Here is a 14750-nt window from a genome sequence, read left to right on the forward strand (position 1 = left end):
TTGCTCTTCGATTGGTTTTCTACGACATATTTTGACAATTATAATTGGGAGATCTTTTGTATCATCTATCTTCCTTGCTCTGCATGTCTTCTCCAATGACCGATAAACATTAGATGGATTGAGCGGCATTCCTTGCTACTTTGTGTATTAATTAGGTCATGGTTCAGAGTTGTTGACCCATTACAGCTAGAGTTTTAGTTCTGTTGTTAGCCCTGTCTTTGGGTGGGCTAAACTTCTTTTTTAGAACTCTTTTGCAATGGGCCTCAAGCCTACTTAATGAAATGAAATATCCTTCAAAAAAAAAATCCCATAGGCTATGAGACGACACTATTTTTACTTGCTAATGGGAACACCAAAATTATTGTCAATGATTACATTTCCTGTAACTGATACAAATTACATTCAATCAATCCATATAGTGAAATTTCAAGTCCAAAAGTTCAGATGTGACCAAAACCGATGCACAAATTTCAAACAAAGTAAAGGAATTTGTGGTCTGGAAAATCAACAACTGTAGAAGAGTTCCTAGAGAACATTGAGCTGTAAAAGAACAATCTATTTTTAGGTTCATAATTAGACGCTTTACTGTTGAAGCATCAATCACGTCCAAAGAAATGTTCCAAGGATGGAGAGCTGAAAACGTTTGCCGCAGTCCGTTCGGGTCTAATGGGAGAAATGCGAAGTTGATATTTGATAAACCTCTGTAACAAACGAAAAATGGTAACTCAAGTGGCAGGTGGTGCAGTAAGTACACAGACTACAGTAAGTGATCGATGAACATCTATTCAGAACATTTATAAGAAAAAATGGCTAGCATTGGAGATTTACAGCCAACTGAGAAACAATTTCAGGATTAGTGTCAATATGCCAATCTGGCTCTAGTTGCCGGACAAAAGATGATCGTCCATTTTCGGTACTACAAAATAGAACCTGCAGGCGCATTTTCTTCATCCATTAGAGAACAAAAAACAACAGAATAAAGTGAAGGAAAAATCAAAATGGCAATGTTAAGAATAACATATCTACATTCAAATTTTATATTTAAATCACAATGTAAAGTGAATAGCATTCCCTCTTCCACCCCACCACCCCTTCCTCCTCCTCTCCTCTTAACTCTTAAAGCAAAGACAACAAAATTACCAAAAAACTTATAAATCACAATGATCCATCTCATTAACAGTATAATAAAGTATAATGCCGCAGGATGTAAACAATGACAAGTATTTCAAAATACAAAACTATCAATCATAACTTCTTTCTTTCTTATTCTTTTTCCTTTTCTCAAGATTGGGAACTTTCTAATTACATAATAAAATTGACATCCTTTATCGCTGGAAATATTCTGCAATTCTAGGTATCTTTACTTCCGACATTCTGCAATTCACCTATGCACACTCCAGTTGCATCAATCAGAGTTTTGCAAACATGATAAAAACAGCATTACAATTCACCTACATTTGATACTGTAAATGCTAGTAATCATTTCAACATCAATATATTCAATTTCCTTCCATTCATATCCATCCACACCCTTGTTTGAGTAATTGCCAACACATACATGTCAGCCAAAACCTAAATTATTAATACCATTGCTGAAACAATGTACTCAAGATTGTTATGCCACTCACACTTAGCAGCAATGCTGCTCTGTCATTTATCTTGCAACGTATTTCACAACACATCAAGAGATGCACCTAAGTTCATATTCAGTAAGATGAAATGGACTGAAACACAGTGGAGAATACAATTAAACAAACAATAGAATGGAGGATAAAAACCATAAAAGATTCAATTAATCCATGGAATTATTTGTATTTGATATATTAACAGCTGAGTTTTACTAAATATAATTTATAAGTTTTATAATCAATTTTCAACTATTGACAAAAAGATGTTACCTATCATACTAAAAATATTGAAGAAAGAAAATTAATTCATTACTTATTACATGAATAAATGTGAGAATGTGAATTTTTGAATTTTAACACTTGTTTAATGCTATTAATACATCTTTCTTATAACTTACCTGTCATCAGTCCTCACATAATTTCTGATGTGATCACCAATAAAACTAATAATGTAATAAGCATTAAAATCATAGATGAATCGAGGATTATAATCTCGGACAAGCAAGGATTTTAACAAAATTTTTACAACATTATTATAGCTAATAAAAGTTGCAATACAAACCAAATTAGAGGTGAGCACTATTCGGTTTGAACCGAATAAACCAAACTGAAACGCCTTAATTCAGTAATTCGGTTTAGTTTTTAAGATAATTTGGTTCAGTTTGGTTCACTTTTACATTCTAAAAATTTTGATTATTTTAGCTCGATTCGGTTTTAAAAAGAAAAAAATCGATTGAACTAAACCGAACCGAATTACTTGATTAATTTTTAAGTTTGATTTATTTTTATAGGAAATTTATGAATTATATGTAATTATATATATATATAAATTGTTTAATTTCATTGATTAATGGTTATTATGTTCAAATTAAGATCAAAATTATATCAAATAACTTGAAAATTAAGTCTAAATTAAAAAACCCATCAAAACTCAAAACCAATCAGTTCGAACCGAACCGAACCAAAATAGAGTGGTTCAGTTCGATTCGGTTTTTTATTCATTTCGGGTTCGGTTCAGTCCAGTTTCTAAAATATGATAATTCGATTAATTCGATTTTGATGATTCGGTTCGGTTCAGTTCAGTTTGAACCGAATGCTCAGCCCTAAACCAAATGTAATTCGAAGAATTTATGTTTGATACTTAAAAAAATAATAATTACAAAAAAAAAAAAAAAGCTATACAAAACGCTTGGAGGAAACCATAGCTGTCAAAGGCGCATCAGAGGTGCAAGGCGCACCGAGCTCAAAGGGGATCGCCATAGGCTCCAAAAAGGTGGGCACCCTCAACAAGGCACAATGAGGAGCAAGGCGCGCCTAAGTGAGGTGAGGGAAGAAAAAGACAAATAAAAAGGAAAAAAAAAAAAGAGAGGAGGAGAAGAGGCAGCAGCCGCTTACCCATCAAAGACAACCACTGAAAAAAAAATAAAAAGGAAGAAGAAGAAAAAGAAGAGAAGACATAAAGTAGATGTACCTGGCTGGCTGTGGCTGCCTATGCTCTCAATAATAAAACGTGTCTATGTCTGTGTATTGGCTGTGTATCTCCAATGTGGCTAATGGATGGTGCTTAAAATAGGCTAATGGTTAATGAGTTTAAATCTAATTTAGGGTTTTTTTTATTGATCTTTTGCATTTGCATTTTTTTTTAAAATCCTATTTTAAGTTAAAAAAATAAATGTAACATAGTTATTCTTTATGAGTTTATAAAAATCAATTTAAATTATTTTAAGTTAAGATTAATAACGTATAATCAAATTAAATTTTAACTGCATTTCATTTTGAGACTTTCATTTTGATCTTGAAGAATAGTTACTTGACTTTCATTTTGAGACATTAAAATGAAAGTCAAGTTTATACACACACACACACACACACACACACACACACACACACATTAGTGTTTTCAATTATGAGTAATTTATTTTATTTTATTTGGATTTCAAACTTATTATAACTTGAATGCTAGTTATTATTATGTTTAACTTCATGTTATTTTAAGTTCCCTCATTTATTTTATTTTTTATGATTTTTTTTTTAATTTTTACGCCTCTCCTTGAGCCTAGACTCAGGTGAGCCTTTAATAACTATGCGGGAACCTAAAATCACATGGTAGAAATTAGCGAAAAGAATATTTAGTGACCCTATAACTTTTAGAAAATGTAAATGCAAACCAAGTAGAATATATTGGAGCCAGCTGGCACATAGTGCTTCAATATTGCAGAAAATTATTAGTGACGAACGATTTCTTAGGCTATCTAGAAAAGTCAACCCCAAGTATTGTATTGATATTTTTCAAGAGTTGAAACAGAATAATTTTTATTCAGTTTATGTTCAATAAGTAGGAATGATTTTCCTTTGACTTGTGCAGCCTCCTTGCAGAAAATCAAATATGTTCAATTCAATGAATGAGGGCTCATCTGAACATCTTCATTATTTTGCAGTGTGAACCCATATTAAGAAATTAACTAAATTTATGAAGACTAACTATCAATAAATACAAAATGAACTACTGTATGGATGCCAAGAAACTCATCTATTGCACTATGGAAAACTACCATGATTCATTTGTATGACGTAATGACCAAGGTAAAACAACTTACAATAGACTGATGAATGTATAAAAACTCCAAGATGAGTAATTTGATTGTTATACACTCTGGTAACTGTATAATTTAGAAGGCATTTTTAATTACCTTGTCTTTCACTAAACCACCAGATGTGAAAACCCCTGCATTCTCCAAAGCTGCAAGAGCCTTTTGCTGCAGAAAATTGGTCATGATATGAATGATTAGAGAAATATAGCAAAAGTAAGAGACAAAATGAAAGCCAAACTAGAAAACAGCTTGGCAAAATTAATACATATGACAGTTAACATAATGACCGTGAAATCCTTAAACACAACTAGGAAATAAAATAAACACTAGATTGACCAAGTACTCTCACCCAGTTAGTAAAAAAATCCTCCTTTATGCAAAATACCATTAACATGTTCACAACTGTATGAACAGATGAGTCTGAATCAAATAAAACCATTAACAGGTCAAGTTAAAATGAAAGAAAAGCTCCCAGCAATAACTCACGCATCTAGTCTCAAAATATAGCAAAATTATCTGGTATACGGCTATAACATCAAGGAATACCAACAAATTCTGTTAGTTGTTTTCCAGCATAAATACGCATGCATTCTATGTAAAGTAAGGGAGCAATTAATAGTACTGATGCATATAAATCAACTCCAAAAATAATGAATTCTAAGATAACACCATCCACCACCTAAGACTTCGAAAAATTACTGAGAACAGTATCTTAAATAAATCGAAGGAAAAACATAACAAATCCTTATAATAAATTAACTAAAAACCTTTAATATGAATATCTCTAACCATAGTATTTTAGAATATTTAACCATTCATGCAAAAATATTAAAATTGAATTAGGGTTTATGTATGAATAATTTTACAGAACAAATTTCACTGTTGCACAAGACAAAGTTGGGAGATGTGAGCGATATCTTAGGAAAGCAGTATGCACAAAAGAAAAAGTACACGAGCATCACGAACCACAATCATCCAAAATACAACACAGTTGGGAAAAATTGATAATCTTCAGTTAATTGAAAATAGACTGTTTTACACAGCAGAGTTTGGACGCACTTCACTCTCATCATCGAGAACTCTTTCCATGAGATAAAGATCACAAAATTTTGTTATCTCCAACAGCACTTCCAGCACAGAGGACCTCACAGTAGCTTGTTTCTGCCCTTAACAAAACAAATAAAATTAATCCTTTGCATATTGCTGTCGAAAGAACAAATTTCACCGCAAAAAGCATTTCACCACCTGTAGCTCCTCTGGAGTACTTTCCTTGAGGATTACTCCAAGCAAACGGCAAGTGACCTGCAAAGAACAAGTCATCAGATGTGAAATACATAAGCAGAACAGCTTTTTTGAGGGAAAAAATGTTTAACCTTTTCACTTGTTACTTTGTAAGATATATCAATAACTAGAATAACCCCAACAACTGAGAAATCTCATTAGAATAAAGCAATTAAGATTCAAAACACAATTAAAAGTTTAAAACAGAAGCCAAAAAAGCAATGTGTGCTGTTACATGCTGCGGCAGATATTTTAATACCACATAACATGCTATGAGAATTTCAGAAACACTAGATATTATCATTGACAGATAGAGATAGTAGAGGCTAACTTGAGCCAAATGGCCAGCGGATGACTAGCAATTATCATTGATGGACCGTAAAAGCCTAGCTTGAACCAAATGGCCTGCGGATACAAAGTTGGTATTATCATAGCAGGCCAAGCCTAAACACCTATAAAGCAGTTGCTTGCCCAATTTACATAAGCTTTGCATTCTAGCTGACAACATAAGCTAATATTGAAAATAAAATTACATCAATAATCATTTGAAAAAATAAAGATAGGCAATTAAAATTACCAGGCTGCTTCTAAGACTACATTTTTCATACATTTCAAATAATTGTCTGCAATTGTCTGATACTGTGCATTCAAATCTATTGCTTTGCAGATTCCATAAACCTACAAAAAGGCACTCAATTCCAAAGGCACATTTCATTTTGCCAATGACAGAATTCAACTTCTGCTCCCAACACTATATTTAATAAATAAATAAACAGCTTTACTACAAATAAAAGGCACATGGAAGTGATTCCTTTCACTCGTCAATGTGCATATGCATGGAAGTGACTCCTCTCACTCATCAATGTCCATGTTCATGGGTTTTATTGACTAGGTGGGAAACCAACAATCTGTGTTTCATCCACTGGCATTTCTTTTAAAATGAACAATTTATTCTGCATTGAATTTATGTTTATCTTTGTTCTTAATCAGCAGATATTCAAAACTTGATCACAGGACCAATTAGCACATGTTTCAACTTATAAAATTGATCAATAGCTTGAGCGTCAGCACAGATACACTGAATTGTTACATACAAACTGGACTTTCCCAGAAATCAAAGTTTGAATCATCCACAGTCACATTAAAAATTTGAGGATGCAAACCTCACTTCAAACAAATAGCCAAAAAAAAAAAAAAGAGTAATCAAATGGAATAATTATGCTTAGCACTGCAAGAAATATTTACCTTTCTTCCTTCGCTTAGTTTCTGCCTAACTATATGCCCCAAAGTTGGCTGAAAGCGAAGGGAAATGCACAATAAGAATAAGCCCGCACAACTGACAATATAGTTCAAGTGTGAGGAAAAATATTGACGCTTACATTTACTGGTTGAAAGAATTCATCAACAACATTTTGTGCCCTCAAATCCTCTGAAGATGAACAAACTCCAGATGGTATCAATGCTGAATTTGATTGAGTACTGACAAGAGAACTACTAGTTGTAGGAGGTTGCCGTTTTTTTGGCCTTTGATGAGGTCCACCAGGTAACCTCAATAGCTTCCAGGTAAATACTACTGCAACAGCAAGGCCAGCAATAGCCACAACAGATCGAGAATCCTGAAACCAATTTTAAAGTGGTGAGAAAAAACACCAAACGAAAAATTCTTCCTCCTCCTTGATATAACACCTGCTACCTTACTTCCAAGTTGCAACCATATAAAAGCACCCATTTTAGATGGAAAATGTCCACTCCACTTGATACCTACTAATTTGGAGAAGGCATTGGATATTTTTGCAGTTTACAAGATGGTTTGGACTTTGGCCATTATACAGTCTTCCAACAGTTTAATTAAAGAAAAAAATATATATATTTCTCAAGAAGAAAATAAAGTCAAAGAGCACTCGAGAACAAGTTACATTTTTAAGCTGGAATTGTTATTTTAAGCCCATGAACATTATACTGATTAGGGATAGGAAAGGAAAAATCTCACACTAAATTTATTTTCCTTGTTACGGCATTTCTTTTTTCTTGTAACAGAAACAGAAAACCTCAGGTCTCAGTCATGACAAGATCACTGACTCAGCTCAGGTATCCTTTTTTTTTTTTTCCTTCTTCCTTTCGTTATTCCCCTCCGCCCCCCCTCCCTCTCTCTTCAAAGAGATGAGTTATAACATTTTCCACAGGTTTATTGATAATGCAACCAATGCACGCACGGCACTAAAGAATCTTTAACACTAATTATAAATTAATGGATCTTATATTATTTTTTAAGTTCAATAATTTAGAAGGAAGATTACATTTTTGATAAGATATATTTTATCCTAGTTATGCAGGTCCAGCTGCGCCAACACCAACACAGAGCAGCCCAGCTCCCTCCCCCCCCCACCCCCCCCCCCCCCCTCCCAACCAAACACACACACACACACATTAAAAATAAAAAAAGACTAGTCTCCAACACTGCTCAAAACCACATCCAACTGAATATTAGTCACCTCTTCCAGATCCTTTGAGGCTAGGGAATGAATTTGAATTTGGTCAGCAAGTCGGAATTGGGAACACAAGACAACTTCCAAGCATGTATACTACGAGACAGCCTAAACTCAGTCAAGAAAATACATTTGGAATGCCATATCAATCAAAGTAAATAAAGAACATCTTTCCACGTTGACTCGCCACAATGGGAGCTTAAAACATGTAATATTTTCCATTTAAATCAGCATAATTGCTGCTCCAAGCACTAACTACAAGAAGTTCACCTTAACTTGTATAAAAATTCCCATACCCTATTGAATTCAAGCACCAGTCAAGCAAATGTGGCCTTGCGTAAAATAAAAACCACCAAAACAATGAAAAAAAAGCTTCAACTGACTAAACAACTACTAGTACAAAAATCGCTAAGACTAATGATCCCTGCCTAAATATCACGAATTTTACTAAAAAAAATCTAAAAATTCTAACACTAAAGCAATATACACAAAATTCTAAAAAAAAATTGCAGAAATTCAAAATTAGACGAAATTATGACCTAGTAAATTAAAAAAACAAAAAGGAATTGAGAATCAAAGCCCTTTCAGATCAAGAAAGAAAAGTACAGAAATAGAGCGGAAGTAAAGCAATAAGAGAATGAGTGAAACCAGGTTATGGAATGAGGTCGGGAAGAGATGGGAAATCTTGACGGTTATGTAAGCGCTGAACCGCTTGATCAGCTGCAACAGCTCTTCCTTCGATGAATCAGCCATATGCACTAAGAAATCACCCCCAACCTCTCGGTTACACGATCCGAAACTCTCCAATGAAAGGGCAAAAAAAAGCGCTTTTGCGTCCGGGAGAAATGCTTTAGGTTCTGAGTTCTTCCATTTAATTTAACACAAGCTTCTGCGATAAATTGTTGCCAGAGAATGGCAGACGACACGACACCTTCTGCTTTGCCTTTGCGATTCCCAAAGCCAACGTGGAGAGAGAGAGAGAGAGGGGATTATTATTATTTTGGATAAATCATGATTTAGTTCTAGACAATACACACGTTTAAGGGTAAATTATATAGTCAGGGAAGGGATGTATCTAAATTTTAATTTATAATAAATTTTTTTTTTATTTTTAATTTTAATAATACAAAATTTATTTATAATATCTAATAATTAAATTTTAAATTATTTTTATTATAATAAAATTTATTTTTTATTAATTTAATACTTATTAAAAGAATTAATTTTAATTATTTAAATTATATAAATTAATACTTTAATAATTTAAAATTCATTTCTTTGAAATTATTAATTTATAAAAATATAATTTTTTAATTTAAAAAATATTAGACCAATATAAATAATTTAAAAACTCACTATTAATAATAATTAGGTATTTTATGATACCAAAATTAAAAATTAAAAAATTTTATATTATAAATAAAATTTAATTATTTAATTAACTGTGTATATAATTTACTTATATAATAATAATCTCTCTTTAATATTTTTTTAATCCAATTCACTATATAATTAATAATATCTTTTAATTTTACTTTCAATCTAAATTTAGATTTAAAATTTTATTTTATTAATAAAATATTAAATTAAATTAAATTAAATTTTGAATAGTTAATATATTTTATATTTATTATGTATAATAAGTATAATTTATAAGAAAATATTTATATATTTTTAAATATATTTTCATTATAACAAATATTTTAAATATAATAATAAATATTTTAATTATATTTAATTTAAATATTTTTAAAATATTTATATCTATACTATATATAAATATGAGAAGGAGAAACATTAGTTTTGCCAAAAATTTCTTTCATTCTTTAGATTAATTATAACTATATTTTTCTTAGCTAAATTAATTTTAATGTTTGCATAAATTTAAAATTCATTGTCTTTTTATATTAATTTTAATATTTGCACAAATTTAAAATTCATAGCCTTTTTATACTAATTTCAATTAAATATAAAATTTTATAATAAGTAATTAACTAAAATAACAAATTAATAAGTTAAAAATAAAGAATACAATTAATCTATAATCTATATCTATAATCTATAATATATAATATATATCTATAATCTATAATCTATCTATAATCTATATTATATATAAATGTGGGATGTGAGGGAGAAACACGAGTTTTGCCAAAAATACTCTTTATTTTTTAAATTAATTATAATTATAATTTTATTATTTAAATTAATTTTAATATTTGTATAAGTTTAAAATTTTTTTTCCTACTTATAGTTAACTTTAATAAATATAAAATTTTATAAGAAGTAATTAATTAAAATAAAAAATTAATAAATAAAAAATAAAAATATAATTAATCTATAATCTATCTATATAATTTTAATAAAATTATGAAGTTATTATTTATAAAATATTAATTATTTAAATTTAAATAAATGAAAATATGCAGTTTTAGTCCTAAAATATTAGAAATTACGGTGCAACAAATATAATTAAGCTAAGATTCTTAATGAGAAATTATAACTAAACTAAGATTTTAATGAGAAAAAAAATTCAAAAGTTCTAGCTATATAAGTTGTTTTTAAAAAAGCCATAAATTTAATTAATTAATTAGCAAATAAAAAAGTGAAATTCTGAAAATATAGAAATATTCTTAATTTTTATATTATTTATAATATTGAAATTTTTAATGTTATAAAAAATAATTAAGCAAATATATTTAAAAAAATAGAAAAAAGTGGATTATAAATTAGATGAACAAAATGAGTTGTTAAAATAATATAAAATATATAAGAAAATATATGAATTTTGGAAAATGGTTAAATTTATTTATTCATAATTAATTGATATATATCCACTTTTGTTAAATACACATACATACTCGCACATATATATGTATATTATTTAATTTATTTATATATATTATTTAATTTATAAAAAAATATATGAAAATATATTTTTATAATAATTTTTAATAAAATATTAACTTGACATTAATACTAATTGAAATAAAAAAAAATACCATGCAAGCAGTACATAAATAGATACAGACATAATGTAACATCATAAAATCTCATAATATTAATTTGATAAAAATAAAATTTTATCCTTTTATTATAATATACTAAATCACATGCTACAATTTTTAAAATTATCTCTAAACATTATTATATATATATAGAGATAGAGAATTAAGAATTTATTATTATAAATGTAAACTAACTAAAGTATGAGTATATCAATCAAATAAGAAATTGTAAGCATGAAAAATTTAAATCATAGGGTATATTTTAATAGTTATCTATAATTTCTAATTCCATAAATAAATTTTATGTTAATGTAAATTATTTTAAGGTAAATATTACCTTTTATTGTAAACTTTAATTTTTCACTTATAATTTATGCAACTAATTTATTTTTTTTAAAGGATTTAAAATTGGAATTGTCATATTTAATAATATGGTTGATATTTTTAAAAATTCGTTTGAAAGAGGGAAAACTTACACCATAACTAATAGTGTAATTAAGAAAATTAATCATACTTATTTTAACATTAATGAAAAATTTAAACTGCACCTCACATAATTTACTATAGTCAAAAAAATTTATTATACTAATTCTTTAAGAAATATTAAGATATAATGATAATATAAATGATTATTCTAAATAAAATAAAATTATAGTTTTTTTCTCTTTTAAATTATAAAATTAGCTTATATTATATTTATTTAATAATTTTTTATATAGATTTTTTGAATATAGTTATTCATGTTAAATTAATATGTAAAACTAAAGGTGTGAGTCAAAAAGACATCATAATTATTACTAAAAATATAATTATTATTCTAATATTTTTTATTTGTATTATTTAAATTCAATTATTACTTATTTTTATTTTATTTATTTGATTTTATTACTATATAGAAATTTTTTATCTTATAATCATATACTAAAAGTTAATAAAAATTATATGAAAATAAATTAAATTACGAATAACGAATATAAACAACGTGTATAAGTGCGAGTTAAAAAGACCTTATAATAGTTACAAAAAATTTAATTATTATTTTAATATTTTTTATTTGTATTATTTAAATTCAATTATTACTTATTTTTGTTTTATTTATTTGATTTTATTACTATTTAGAAATCTTTGATCTTATGATTATATACTAAAAGTTAATAAAAGTTATATGAAAATAAATTAAATAATAAATAACCAGTATAAACATGTGCATTGCACATTAAAAAAATAGTATTTATAAATATATAAAGAGATGACATTGGATTGAATAAAAATGTCCTTCATAATTTATATTATTTGTAATTATATATTTTTTATTATTTATATTCCAATTTTAAAGCTTAAATATATTTAAAATTTTTAATTAGTACTAATTTTACTTAACTTCTTCCTTATTAAATTTTTTTTATTGTAATCCAAAACAAATATTTTGTAAAAAGAAATTACTAATATAATAAATAAAAAAATGTTCCTACGTTATTAATCCTACGTTTTGCTATTTAGGTTTTCTATAATAGGTAGTTTTCTACCCAATAAAGAAGACTAAAAATTATATCAATTAAAACTAATTAATTTAAAGAAAATTTTAAATTAATTAAATTGAAATTAACTATAATGTTGTAATTATAAATAATTGAAATTAAAATAAATATATAATTTATCTATATTTGAGGACTGGTTATTTTACTTTTATTTTTTTATATCTATTATTGAATATAATTATGATCATTGATGGATCATGAATGTTTTTATGTTTGCTTTCTTTTTTAATAGCCTAAACAAGAGGTTGTTTTCATATATTGTAAAAAAATATAGCGAAACTAAAGAATTCAGGTCATTTTTTCCATTAATAATACGCAGACTAAAAGGGTGAGGTTTGTAAAGTATTGAGTGGATTTATTAAAATATTAATGTAGGCGATGGATAATGCAGGAGAGAAACAAGCAAATTGAATTATGCTTTTGCACACCAATTTCTTTTGTATTTGATGATTAACACAAATCCAATCAAATCATGCCGATCGTTTTATACATACCGAGAAAAATTTAGCATGGAAACATTCAATTAAATTCAGGTCGATAAATTTTTCTATATACTCAAATTAGAACGTATCATATTAAGTAAAAAAAAAAAACCTAAAAATTAGTAAATGATCATAATCAAAAGAAACAATCTCTTTTATACGAACAAGAGATAAAGCCAACATAAAGGATTTCCAAAAAAAAAGAAAAAAAGTTCAAACACCAAAATCAAATTGGTTCAATCACCAAGCTAGCACGCAAGAAGTAATCAACCAACACTGCATACACTAAGTATACTTTTCGGTTCTTACGAGAGTGGAGGAGGAAAAAACAAAGAAAGCATAAAAAATTAGAGACCTTTGATTAATTTGCTATTAAAAACTTATTATATTTTAAATAATAACTAAAGAAATTTTAAACTATATAAATAATATAATCAAAGAGAATGGTTTTTTTTTTTAAATACAATTTAACTTTATTATTACAATACAATCATAAATTTTTCGTACAGCCATACGATCGACTATGTTATATGATAGTGAATGTTGGACACTGAAAGAATCGTATGCATCTAAGATAAGAGTTGCAGAGATGAGAATGTTAAGGTGGATGAGTGGCCATACTAGACTAGATAAAGTCCTTAATGAGAGTATTAGAGAAAAGGTAGAAGTGGTGTCAATTGAAGATAAGTTGAGAGAAGGGAGATTGAGGTAGTTTAGTCATGTGAAGCGTAGACATACGGAGGCTCCAGTTAGACAAATAAAACACATTAGGTTAGAGGATAGAAAGAAAAAAAGGGGTAGACCTAAATTGACTTGGAGGAGAGTAGTACAATATGACCTAGAAGCATTATACATTTCTGAGGATTTAACCTAAAATCGTTTAGAGTGGAGAAAGCGAATCCATATAGCCGACCCCAAATTTTTGGGATAAAAGTTTAGTTGAGCTGAGTTGAGCATTACAATACAACTATGCTAATTTGGTAATACTATAAAGCATGATTAAATTTAATTGGTTATTAATATATATATATATATATATATATATATATATATATATATATATATATGGTAGAAAAAAAGTTTAAGCTATATAAATAATATAACCAAAGAGTGCAATTTGAAAAAAAAAAAGCATTTTAATTTTGCTTAAGGCACCAACAAACTAAATTTATAAAAAAAATAATAAAAAATATAAACCACTTTAATTAGAATAAAATACATTTATATTAATTTTATATTATGACAATGAACTATTAAATTTAATTAACCATTGAAAATTCAATATATTATGATAAAATTATATTATGTATAAAAAAATAAATTACGAATATATATAATAAGAATAGATAACGTGCAATGCACATTTCTAAAAAAACTAGTATATTTTAAATAAATACATTATATATATAAAAGTGATTTAAAGTTTAATTACACCTATGTACTTATTGAAAAAGTTCAATTTAGTTAATTTTTAATTTTTTATTTAATTTAACTTAAAAGTTTTAATTGAAGCTCAATTTAGTCCAAATATTAAGAAAATTAAGAAATTTACTCGTTCATTATCATAATATGTAATTTAAAGGCTTAATATTAAAAAATATATATATTTTGGAAATTTTTATAATTATAGCTAATTTTTTAAATAATTTTAGTATGATTTTAAAAGTTTTTTTTTAATCTACAGTTAAAATCAAGTTAAATCAGTTAACATAATATAATTTTAATTGTTGATTTCT

At 27.4% G+C, this 14750-nt stretch overlaps 1 protein-coding gene across 3 annotated transcripts; it reads right to left on the minus strand.

Annotated features, from left to right (window-relative positions):
• Nucleotides 1–315: 315 nt before the first annotated feature.
• LOC110654502 (peroxisome biogenesis protein 22) lies at nt 316–9007 on the minus strand. 3 transcript variants are annotated; one of them, XM_021810522.2, is made up of 8 exons: nt 8635–9005; nt 6880–7116; nt 6746–6793; nt 5465–5521; nt 5279–5380; nt 4319–4384; nt 829–930; nt 316–701 (listed from the first exon to the last, which is right to left on the minus strand). In XM_021810522.2, exons 1-8 carry the CDS (start codon nt 8737–8739, stop codon nt 597–599), a joined length of 822 nt encoding a protein of 273 aa, XP_021666214.2. In that variant the 5' UTR covers nt 8740–9005; the 3' UTR covers nt 316–596. The 3 variants fall into 3 exon arrangements, with proteins under 3 accessions (XP_021666214.2, XP_057985224.1, XP_021666217.2); XM_058129241.1 differs by lacking the exon at nt 829–930 and having other exon boundaries at nt 8635–9006; XM_021810525.2 differs by lacking the exons at nt 316–701; nt 829–930 and adding an exon at nt 1149–1385 and having other exon boundaries at nt 8635–9007.
• Between the last annotated feature and the right edge of the window lie 5743 nt (nt 9008–14750).

This window comes from Hevea brasiliensis, chromosome 10 (genome assembly GCF_030052815.1).
Source record: "Hevea brasiliensis isolate MT/VB/25A 57/8 chromosome 10, ASM3005281v1, whole genome shotgun sequence".
In the NCBI taxonomy this organism is placed as follows: domain Eukaryota; kingdom Viridiplantae; phylum Streptophyta; class Magnoliopsida; order Malpighiales; family Euphorbiaceae; genus Hevea; species Hevea brasiliensis.